The sequence below is a fragment of the Armigeres subalbatus genome, unplaced genomic scaffold, assembly GCF_024139115.2.
Source record: "Armigeres subalbatus isolate Guangzhou_Male unplaced genomic scaffold, GZ_Asu_2 Contig435, whole genome shotgun sequence".
Classification (NCBI taxonomy): domain Eukaryota; kingdom Metazoa; phylum Arthropoda; class Insecta; order Diptera; family Culicidae; genus Armigeres; species Armigeres subalbatus.
This window is the reverse complement of record NW_026943189.1, coordinates 884,278-896,571: the sequence shown is the minus strand read 5'-3', so window position 1 is coordinate 896,571 and position 12,294 is coordinate 884,278. Positions and strand designations below refer to the sequence as shown.

Here is a 12,294-nt window from a genome sequence, read left to right as displayed (position 1 = left end):
CGTCACCTGAATCAATGGAAATGTGCCTCCGCGGGCCACCCTGCTGACATCCTCAAACCAATGCCAATCAATGCAAAACTCAAGTACGATGAGCTCGAACGTCAAAAATACCTGATCCTGAATGGCCAATACAGTTGGCACAATTGTCCTCACCGTCTGATTCCGCTGCACAGTGTCGTTTTGGTAAGGATTCAATTTCATTATACATAGCGCTATTCCAAGGTTTATCTATGCTGCATCAGTTATTAATTAAAAATATGCGGCTTGTGCGTATGGCGCATCACTAACAATGAGCCCAATTTGGTTGTCTTTTTCTGTGGGTAAAAGTGTATCAATGCCAGAAAAGGAAATCTAGGAACTTTTTTCAAATAGGCGTAACTGTATTTGACCTTGAAATTTGAAACGGCTCCTACTCTCTCTATTCAGCATATTTCGTGCAACTGGCGTTACTACCTGATAGATCGCAATCTATTCTTTCTGTTGAGTACGTTAGTTGACTAAAATAGTTCGAGTTAACAGCACAATCATCATTCCAAAAATCAAGGTCAGAATCAATTACGCCCATTTGAAAAAAGTTCCTAGAAATATTCATAGGAATACCAATAATCCTGGGATTGTTAGTATTTCTTATTTAGTTTTTGTCATCATCAATATTGTAAAAATCTCTAGTTAAGCTAGGTACCATGTATGAACGATTTAAAACCATATACTCATTATAAAAATGAAATTATATAAATCGCCTCCATGATAAATAAAAATAAAAATACTTGTAATTAGACGAGTTTATACTATCCCATTTAAATCCACTATTTGATTGTACCTTTGACGGATACGTATTTCGACCTTAACAGTAAGGCCGTCTTCAGTGTTTCGTACTTTCAGCCCGAGGCTGGCTCGTCTCGAGACCAACATTTGAAAAGGGCTTAACAATTAAAGTTTAGTATTTCTGCTTCCTCGTCTACATCCATAGATATTAGAGTGGGGCACCCGCAGCATGTTTCAATTTTTCAAATCAATAGTTTATGAAATCATTTGGGGTCCCGAACAAATGCAAAACCTTAACCCGATTGATTGCTTCCTAGCTTTCAACATCGCGATTGAAGTTTGTATGTAAATTAGTATGGGAAAACGTAGATTTTTGCATTTTTCACTCCTAGAGGCTCCAGTTTATCGTAAACCAAGTGATACATTGCGTTAAAGTATACTCCAAAGGATGCCGGGAAACTTTCCTGAAGGATATGCGTTCCTGGAACGTCTGCAAAAAAGTTATAGCGCTTCGGAGATTGGTTGTTCAGTCCACATGCAAAAAACCGTTTATTCTGCCAGTACTGCTGAACTAGCTGAATGTTATTTAAAAATTATTTATCTTGGGTTGCTGCTTAGAGTTACTCGGTATCATTTCTGCAAGTTAAAATCCGGACAATAAGGTATTACCCTCCAACTATTATAGGTGGCCCGGTTATGGTGGCAGAAACATTGTTTTCTTTCACAAGGCTTGAACAATTAATCTTCGAAGCGATATTACTTGTTTTTAAAGACGCTCCAGCAACGTGCATTCTTTGGAAAAGTTTTTCGGTATCTTTCAGACTATACACTAACGTTCTGAGTCACACTATTGACGACAAATTTAAACCAGCAGGAGCAAAACGACCAAGGCGACAAACAACGAATCACGATTGGAAGCTTGGAACATGGCACTGCAAGTCGCTAGGCTTCGCATGTTGCGACAGGATAATCTACGATGAATTACATCCCCGGACGTCGTAGCGCTACAGGAAATCTGCTGAACAGGACAGAAAGTGTGGAAAACGGGCATCGAGCGGCTACCTTCTACCAAAGCTGTGGCACCACCTACGAGCTGGGAACCGGCTTCATAGTTTTGGGCAAGATGCGCCAACGCGTAATTGGGTGGCAGTCAATCTACGCAAGGAAGTGCAAACTGAGAATAAAACGCCGTTTCTTCAACTACAGCACCATCATCGTGCATTGCTCGCACGAAGGGATGTCAAAATCATCATCGGCGACATGCGAATGCGCAGTGCGAATATTGAATCCGACCACTACCTCGTTGCAGTATATCTGCTTAGCGCAGTCGCGTCGGAGTCGTCCGCCGTGGCTAACTAATTGGGCGGCTACAAGACGGTAGACTAGCCCAAGACTACCGGCAGCAGCTGGAAGTGGTACTCCTAACAGAAGAGCAGCTAGGCGTAGCGTCTCTTGAAGATGGCTTGAGAGATATTCGATCCGCCATTGGAAGCATCGCAACCGCTGAACTAGGCATGGAACCCTCGGATCAGAGAAACAACTGGTATGTCGGCGAATGTGAGCAGTTAGTTGATGAGATGAATCCAGCGGGTCCGCGACGTTAGGTATAAGTACGTTAGGCATGAAGACGTTAGGCATAAGTACGTTAGGCATAATGGATGTTAGATATAACGGACGTTAGGCATAATGTACGTTAGGCATAATGGACGTTTGGCATAATTCTGCCTTTTTTATGTTCTTTGGGTTATTTTATAACTAACGTCAATTATGCCTAACGTACATTATGCCTAACGTACTTATGCCTAACGTCTTTATGCCTAACGTCTTTATGCCTAACGTACTTATGCCTAACGGGATATACCCGAATCCAGCATGGGCGAGATAGCTGCAACACCGCAGGACCGCGAACGAGGCACGATACAAACGGGCGCCGAACAGACAAAACTCAATTCTTCGGAGCAAAAACCGCCAGCAGGAAGATAGAGACCGTGAAGAGTCGGTTCAACTGTACCGCGCTAATAACGGACAAAAGTTCTATGAGAAGTTAAACCGTTCACGTGAAGGCCACGTGCCACAGCCCGATATGTGTAAGGGCATAGGGTTAAGTGCCCAATAGTGGACCCTCCAGCTATTTTTGCATTATTACAGCACAATGTAAACATTTTGCTATGAAATTCCATCGGGAGAACCTACCTTACAGTCCTATGATTTGATTACATGCATTGGAAAAGCTATGGAAAGTAATGATGTTTTACAATTCTATAAAAAATAAACACCAGAGTGTCCATTATAGGAATATTTCGGGGGGTCCATAATAGGGAAGAAGAACGTCCCGAAACGGGACATGAAAATCAAATGAAGTGTCGACTATAGGGAAGCAATTTCCTATAATGGACCCCCAGATGGTCTAGTATAGGACGAATTCAGTCAGTTCAGTCAAATTTTAATTTCAACGAAAAACGTCGTGTATTTGAGTGTTTTATGTATTTATCGTGAAGAGGAGATGCAGAACTTGTTATTAAGATATCAAGCAGAAAAAATATGTTGAAAATATCTACTCCTTATGACAGGAAGAGCAAAATTCCGCTACTAGGGGGTCCACTATTGGACAGTATACCCTAAATGGGAACCTTCCTACAAATGAGCGTGAGGTGATCCAAATGTGACGGTAGCATTACGAAGAGCACCTGAATGGCGATGTGGCAGACAACGGTGGCGGTATGGAACCCAGGAGCATGCGCGCAGGACATATGACTTCCGGTTCTGAATCTCCGGGAAATCCAGGAGGAGATCGGCCGGCTGAAAAACAACAAAGCCCCTGGAGTTGACCAACTACCAGGAGAGCTGTTTAAACACGGTGGTGAGGCACTGGCTAGAGCGCTGCACTGGGTAATTACCAAGGTTTGGGAGGATGAGGTTCTGCCGCAGGAGTGGATGGAAGGTATCGTGTGCCCCATCTACAAAAAGGGCGATAAGCTGGATTGTAGCAACTACCGCGCAATCACATTGCTGAAAACGGATTTCCGGATAAACTGATAGGTTGATCAAGGCGACGATGGATGGGTGATGTGCGTAGTCCGAGTTGCAAGGGCATTCTCGAGTTCCTTCGAAACGCGCAGAGGGTTACGGCAAGGTGATGGTCTTTAGTGTCTGCTATTCAACATCGCTTTGGAGGAAGTAAAACGAAGGGCAGGGATTGAGACGAGTGGTACGATTTTGACGTACATGATACGAAGAAGCTCGAGAGAGGACAACGTGAGCCATTCACCAAGTAATTGTATTGGTGGTGACGAAATCGAGGTGGATGGAGAATTCGTAAACTTGGGCTCACTGGTGATCTTCGATAACGATACCAGCAAAAAAATCGGAGACGCATCATGGCAGGAAATCGTACGTACTTTGGTCTCCGTAAAATGCTCCGATCGTATAAAGTTTGCCGCCGTACCAAACTGACTATCTACGAAATGCTTATTAGACCTATACGGACACAAGACCTGGACGATGCTCGTGGAGGGCCAACTCCCACTGGTAGTTTTCGAAAGGAAAGTGCTGCGTACCATCTATGATGGGGTGCAGATGACAGACGGTACGTGGAGGAGGCGAATGAACCACGAGTTGCATCAGCTATTGGGAGAACCATCCATCGTTCATACCGCGGAAATCGGAAGACTGCGGTGGGCCGAGCACGTAGCCAGAATGTCGAACATTAATCCCGTGAAAGTAATTCTCGACAACGATCCGACGGGAACAAGAAGGCGAGGTGCACAGCGAGCAAAGGAGTTGATCAAGTGGAGGATGATTTGCGGACCCTCCGAAGACTGCGTGGTTGGCGACGTGCTGCCATGAATCGAGCTGAATGGAGAAGACTTTTATGTATTGCATAGGCCACTCTGGCCTTAGTCTGGTATTAAATAAAAATTAAAAATTCTCCATACAGGCCCTCAAAGGCCATGCGCATGATTTACGACCAATATATTTCCAAACCAGATGGTCTTAGTCTTTCAAATCATTCTGGAGTTCTGACCGATTAATCTACCACTTCAGCTGGGCTCAATTCAAAGACAATAGCAACCCAGGGTCTCCAGTTAGCCTTGCGTCCAAAGGCGTAGGATTGCCAATCCAAAGATGGCGAGCATATAGGTCCTAGAGGCCATGTGCATGATTTATGATCGAGATATGTTCAAACCGGATGTTCTAAGTTCTCCAGATCGTTCTTTAATTCATACAAATTGATCTACCTCGTCAACTGGGCATAATACAAAGCCAATAGCAACCCATGGTGTTCATACAAACTCTAAGAGGTCATATGCATGATTTACGATCCAGATATGTCTAAACCGGATGTTCTAAGTTCCCCAAATCATTCTTAAGTTCAGAACTATTGATCTACCATGTCAACTGAGCTCAATACAAAGCCAATAGGAACTCATACAGGCCCTTAGAGACCATGTGCATGATTAACGATCTAGATATGTTCATGATCCACGATATGTTCAAGTCAACTGTGCTTGGTACGAAGCCTGTAGCAATCCATTGTGTCTGGCTATTGGCGCTCAGAAACAATGTGCATGGCTTACGATTTAAATCTGTCCAATTCGAATGTTCTAATTTATCCAAATCGTTCTGGAGTTCAGACAACCTTGTCTACCAAGGCAACTGGGTTCGATACATAGCAATATCGCATGTACATATAGCCGCCTTAAAGCTGTAACCGTTGGTACAATAAAATCCAATAAATTTTTAAAACGCAACATGTAAATCGAACATTCAAATATTCAAATTAAAATCGTATCGCTCAAACCCATGGGGCAGTCCGGCATGGCCATGTTTAACGGTTGGATGTCGACTGGCTTAGTAAAATGGGGATCTGGATTTTGGCGGGAGGCTGAAGGGTTCGTAGGATGCTCTGTGGACGGCCATCGTTCACTTTTAATCAGTGGAGCGTGTAGACCAGAAGTGCTAGTGGAGTGCCAAGTAAATTCGTGAACCCGGAAAGTTAGTGCAAAAAAGTTGTACAAAGCCCACCTGAAAGAGCGTACACTTTGATTCAGGACCTTTTTTCCGTTTTGATTTAGTGCTTCTGGTTGGCGAGTCCGAGGACCGCCATTTCACGCTACGGTCAGTGACCTTGGTCACAAAAGGACCTAAACGTAAAGGACGATTGTTCCCATCGCCATTAGCGTCAAGGAGGAAAACCTACTCGAGCTGTAGCCATAATCATAAAGGAGTTTACCCTTCATGGTTTGACAAAGGGCGGCCTTGCCGTCGTCAACCGGATTCGTCAGAAGGAAGCGCCTGAGCATCTGAACCGACTCCACATCGCTGAAGACCGTTATTCCAGCCAACCGACCGACAATCTGACCATTTTGTACCCGCGTAGCCCCTCCGGTTGCCCAGTAGTGCGCCGACCCTGTGACTAGCTCCGAGTCTCGTACTACTGAGTTGTTGTCGGGTAATAAATCAGTTTCAAAGCCATGCGCATGATTTACGATTCAGATATGTCTAAATCGGATATTCTAAGCTCTTCAAGTCATTCTACAATTGAAACCGATTGTTCTATCATATCAGTTGTTCTCGGTACAAAACCAATAGCTACTTAAGGTTCTAAATATTTTATATCACTCAAGAGTTCAGATGAATTGATCTACAAAGTCAACTCGGCACAAAACAGATAGTAACCCAAAAACATTTTTTTTCGCTCAATAGATTCTTTGGCTGATTTAAAGCCAACTTTCCCAAAGAACTCATATTTTTTCGCCTCTATATATTTTTAAAATTAAAAACAAACTTCGAAAAAGTGCTGTTTTTTAAGATTAGCCCGATTTTGAACGAACATCGGGTGAATTTTTCAGGCCGGTTCACACGTGCAGCACTTTTTCGGTTTTTGTTTTCAATTTTAAAAATAGTTAGAGGCTTCAAAAAATATGGGTTCTTTGGGAAAGTTGACCTTAAATAAGCCAAAGAATCGACTGAGACAATAAAACGAGATATAAGGTCAACTTGGACATAACAAAATCACAAACCATGCACATGGCTTCCACGGGCCTATATGGACACCATGGGTTGCTATTTATTTTGAAGCGCGCCCAGTTGACTTGGTAGATCTATTGATCTCAACTCCACAGTAATTTGGAGAACTTAGATCATCCGGCTTGAAAATATCTGAATCGTAAATCCTGGCCTGGGTGGAGAATATGGCTTGCTATTGATAAGAAAATTATTTTGAGCTTTTTAGTGGAATGTTTTCACCTGTCATAAGACGAGTTTGAACAATCCCATTGAATTCCACCACTTAATTGTATCCTGACAGATACGTATTTCGACCTCAACAGTAAGGCCGTCTTCAGTGTCTTGTACTTGACTCGACTTGTCGTCGAGTCAAGTACAAGACACTGAAGACGGCCTTACTGTTGAGGTCGAAATACGTATCTGTCAGGATACAATTAAGTGGTGGAATTCAATGGGATTGTTCAAACTCGTCTTATGACAGGTTGCTATTGATTTTATACCGACCTTAGATGACTTGGTAGTTCAATTTGTCTAAACTCCAGAATGATTTGGAGAATCTAAGATAACCGGTTTGGACATATCTAAATCGCATGACCTTCAAGGCACTGTATGGATACCATGGGTTGCTATTGGCTGTATATCGGCCCCAGTTGTCTTGGTAGACCAACTTGTCTGAACTTCAGAATGATTTGGAGATCCTAGAACATCCGGTTTGGACATACATAGATCGTAAATCATGCGCATGGGCTCGAAAGGCATGTGTGGGTTGTTATTGGCTTGATATCAAGCCCAATAATCTTGGTAGATCAATTTTTCTGAACTTCAGAATTATTTGGAAATCTAAGAACATCCTTTTGGGACATAGGGGAACTGTACCGGTTTTGGCCATGTTCCTAATTTGACCAATTCTGCGAATAACTCCAAAAATAAAGCAATTCGGAAGGGTTTTTTAGTTCCAACAAGAGATATCACGATTCAACGCTGCTTTTAACTGATCGATTATTTTGGAAAAATATGTATTTTTCAGGGTTGGCCAAAATAGGCACTAAGTTGGCAAAAACCGGTACACTTCCCCTATCCAAGTCATAAATTATGCGCATGGCTTCTAAGGACTTGTATGGACATCATGGGTTGCTATTGGCTTTGCATTGAGCCACTATTGGGTACATTTTAAAGAAAAGACAGCAAAAAATCGATGCGCGATATTCGTGTGCAATTTTCGTCAATAAAAAGTGGCCACCTGACGATCCTTCCTCCGACGCTTAAAGCATGTAGGTGTGACCGATCAACAATCTGAGGTCAGTTTCGGAAAAAATTGAGCTGCCGATTATTTTGGGTATATAAACCTATATAAACATGCGAATTTGGCTGAGAAATGCCTGAGATATAAGTCAAATCCGGGTCAATATGACCCGAATACCGTAAGTGTGAGATTTTTTTAGAGAACAAGAAGACAAAGAAGTACAAAGAAGATCAACGTTCCGGAACATAGTTTTCCACGAAATAGCAAAACTGAAGAAGTTTCAGACCTTCAAATTGTTGCGTTAAAAGGCTATGACTATTTGAAAGTGCGATTCGGATCATATTGACCCGAACACGTTAGGAAGGTTAACAAAATTTTGGAACGGTTGAAGACCAGATTTTATATCTTTCAATTTAGTAGTAAATAAAACATGGAAATCTCGAGCGCATGATCCATTAACTTGGCCCGAAAATATTTCTTCTTCTTCTTCATTGGCATTACATCCCCCACTGGGACATTGCCGCCTCGCAGCTTAGTGTTCATTAAGCACTTCCACAGTTATTAACTGCGAGGTTTCTAAGCCAAGTTACCATTTCTGCATTCGTATATCATGAGGCTAACACGATGATACTTTTATGCCCAGGGAAATCGAAACACTTTCCAATCCGAAAATTGTCTAGACCGGCACCGGGAATCGAACCCAGTCACCCTCAGCATGGTCTTGCTTTGTAGTCGTGCATATTACCGCACGGCTAAGGAGGACCCCTTTTTCCGAAAATATTTAATTTAGAGAATTTGATAAGAAAATTATTTTGAGTTTTTTAGTGGAATGTTTTCACCTGTCATAAGACGAGTTTATACAATCCCATTGAATTCCACCACTTAATTGTATCTTGACAGATACGTATTTCGACCTCAACAGTAAGGTCGTTTTCAGTGTCTCGTACTTGACTCGACTTGAAGAAGATGATCGCAGCTTACACTATTTATACTATGCGTAGGTATAATAATTTATCTAGGTACTTATCTTACTACGGTGCTTATTTCTACTCGCTTGATGCGCTTAATGCTTAGGTATAAACTTGAAGAGCCAGGAGCTACCATTTCCTTGATCTTTATTCAACAACCGCGTTTGTACCTGTCGGTAGATTTCTAAGCTCTCAGCAACATCAAGTTTCCACGGAGAAGAGACATTTCTTAAAATTTTAATGTTTGATGTCGTAATAGAATGATTTTCCTGATATACATTTTCAGCTACCTTAGACCTAAACTCATAATTTAATCCCTTATCAGTTTCCCTCTTAGCCTTACTTTACTTCTGCAATATGTTCTTTGAACCTTACATCTAACGATCTTTTGTTTGACCTACATATACTTTATCACACTGTGAACAATTAATTTGATAACCCCGGCCTTATTTAACATTTCTACTCTATCTTTTGTGGAGCCCAACAGTGTCTTCAGTTGATTGCTTCTGCTGGAGAATACTAAATCGATGCCGAATTTCCTCAGTCGATGGCGTAGCTGGTGGGTGATGTGTCGATCATAGGGGACCGATACCCTCTTCAGCGGTTCATCGATCGGTGTCAGTGTTGTCAGTTCGTTTTTCCGTAGGGTCCTCTGCTTCTTGTTGATGATTGCTTGTATTGTTCTTTCCTTGTATCCATTGATCCTCGCTGTTTCCAAGATGTGGTGTAGCTCCTTCGTTTTTCCTTCTTCGCTCAGGGGAATCGTCTGCATTCTGTGGATCATGTGATGAAAAGCTGCCATTTTGTGCTGATACGGGTGGTGGAATTCAATGGGATTGTATAAACTCGTCTTATGACAGGTTAGAGAATTTGTTGGTATACATAACAACACTTGGAGGCCATCATTGTAAAAATCTATTCGTAATATTAATGTTCTGTCTTACCCGTTTTTGCTTTTCTCATTTTATTGTATTTTGGATGTGATATTGTGAAAGTGTCATTTGATTCGCTTTGTAGATATTTTTAAATGTCAGATGGATTAAATTAATAATAAATGAATAAATAAATTACAGCAAGATTAATGTTTATGGTTGTGAAGTAGGGACTTGGCCAGTATTTCCGTTCATCGCCGTAGAGGTTAAAACCATCGAAAGCAACGTCCATTTGCTATAACTTAACTATAGCAGAACGTTTCTACTGATCTAAAGATTTGGAACAAAAGGGTTTGACAAAAAAAAATGAGACTATGACGAAAACACGAATATGCCTGCCTTAACCCTAGTCAGCGAAAAAACAAGATGAAAAAGCTCAGACATATAAGACGAATAAGATAGAGAGATAGGTAGAAGGATAAATAGAAGATCACCTCTGAAGATTGACCACAACAGTCCGTTACGAATTGTGTTGTAGGCTTAACTAGTCTTAACCAATTTTCTTTTCTCATTTTTACCTCGAATGATCACTGATTCTAAAACCATAAAAATAATAAAAACTGTTTTGCATTCTGACACATCGTCTTCAAGATGTATGGGCTCAGTGATAGGAACCTTAGTTTTATTTCTGCGCGTTGTGAATAGTCCATACGAATCTTAATTTTGTTTTTTTTACGGTTACTCAAGCTTACTCGTGATTTTCACTTGAGGAAATATCATATAAACCCGTCGGAATCAATGATGAACTTACCTACTGAAGGAATGAAACAAATCCATCCAGCCGTTTTCGAGTTATACGAACACAGACCATTTAATTTTTTATATATACAGACAGAAGATATACACTTTCACGTACAACTTGATTCCATTAATTATCCACATTGAGAAATTCTCACTTTCTTATACTAACAGTGCATATAATTATTCTACTCCTTTCTAATTAAAGGCCAAGGAGCTCGAGAGGGAACGTAACCTCATCCTTTCCGGAGCCGGAGACTCCATCCCGGATGATATGAGCAGTTCGGTTTTCACGGTCAACAAAAAAACAAACCAACACATCTGCAACAAACGCGAAAAGGTTTTTTTTTTCACTAGAAATAATTGGAAACTACGTGTTGAATTTCTTATTTTCTTTTCCAACCTTCAGCTCAAAACCATCCGCGAGAAGAACGCCGAACGGTTGATTAAACAGGGGCTCCGATGGGAACGGGAGCGTCTCCAGATGGAGGACCACAACCGTCAGAAAGAAATCGAACGCAAATCCCGGCGAGAAGCGCTGCTCGAAAAGGAAAAGCTCTACATGATTGAGGATAACGAGCGAGCTTTGAATCTGCTGCGAATGAAAACAAAAAAGGGTCCCTGTCGAGATATGGATTTGCGAACGCTGTTGATGCAACAGCGGGAAGAATTGGGACAGAAAATCCAGCAGCGTGATTTCGATTTGAACGATGACAAACGAATGGATGCCGACAGGAGCAAGGAGAAAAAACAACGCCGAAAGAAGCATGCAGCTAAGAAGGGAGCGGATACGCAGCTTTCCTCCCCGGAGGAGGGTTATAGCTCGATGAACCAGCCGGCCAGTGATATGGAAACTTCGATTATGATCAAAATTGATAAGGACAGTAAGGACTCCGGTGATGACACGGATGCACTGGATGACGTTAGCACGGCTGAGGTCTCGGAGGTAGCCGGTGGATCGGAGGCCGAAGACGCCGAAGCAAGTGAGGCGGCGGACGCGTTGGATCCGGCGGAAGTAGCAGAAGCGGAAGCCATGAAGGAAGAGTTGAACAAGGCTCTGGAGAAGAAAAAGGTAAAGGCACGTAATGAGGATCCAAAAATTACCAGATTGAAGGAGGCTGACGTGAGTGTCCAATTAGCATCGCATGCGATACTTATTGATGATTCTATTTTTACTTCCAGACCGTTAACGAAATTTACAGCATTGCTGATGAGATAATTGTTTTGGAGAAGAAGAAAACTAAGAAAGGCTTCGGAATGAAGTAAGTGCTGGTTTAGTTTGTGGCCTAGCAGAATTTTAGTCCTGTTATGTGCTCGGTGGGCGCATGTAAAATTGATTGTGATAACAAATGACCCAACTTAGAATAGTTCAATTTATGGGAAATAAAACAATGTTGAACAGTTTTAAAAATCATTAGTTCATTACATACCGAAACATGCATAAAAACCATCAACCAGGTAAAGGGAGAAGCCAGTGAAGTGTGCAGTTACAAAGCAAAATTACACTCTATTATCAGGAGAAAATAACGCGAAAAAGGGTGGAACGAAATTTTGATAGATTTAAATATCAATCATGATCTAACAATATTATAAAAATATGTGTTCATACCATGGAAGTCGTATTTAAAAGTGACTTGCG

At 41.7% G+C, this 12,294-nt stretch overlaps 1 protein-coding gene across 3 annotated transcripts in view; it reads left to right on the top strand.

Moving 5' to 3' along the window:
- Positions 1–12,066, top strand: part of LOC134204172 (calponin homology domain-containing protein DDB_G0272472) — a 60,811-nt gene extending 48,745 nt beyond the window's left edge. For 2 of the 3 annotated variants that reach the window (XM_062678998.1, XM_062679000.1), the window contains exons 3-6: positions 85–183; positions 10,864–10,995; positions 11,065–11,778; positions 11,838–12,066. In XM_062678998.1, coding sequence (XP_062534982.1) covers positions 85–183; positions 10,864–10,995; positions 11,065–11,778; positions 11,838–11,921 — 1,029 coding nt within the window. In that variant the 3' untranslated portion in view covers positions 11,922–12,066. The remainder of the gene's footprint in view (positions 1–84; positions 184–10,863; positions 10,996–11,064; positions 11,779–11,837) is intronic. The other variant, XM_062678999.1, reaches the window with a different exon arrangement.
- Positions 12,067–12,294: the final 228 nt, after the last annotated feature.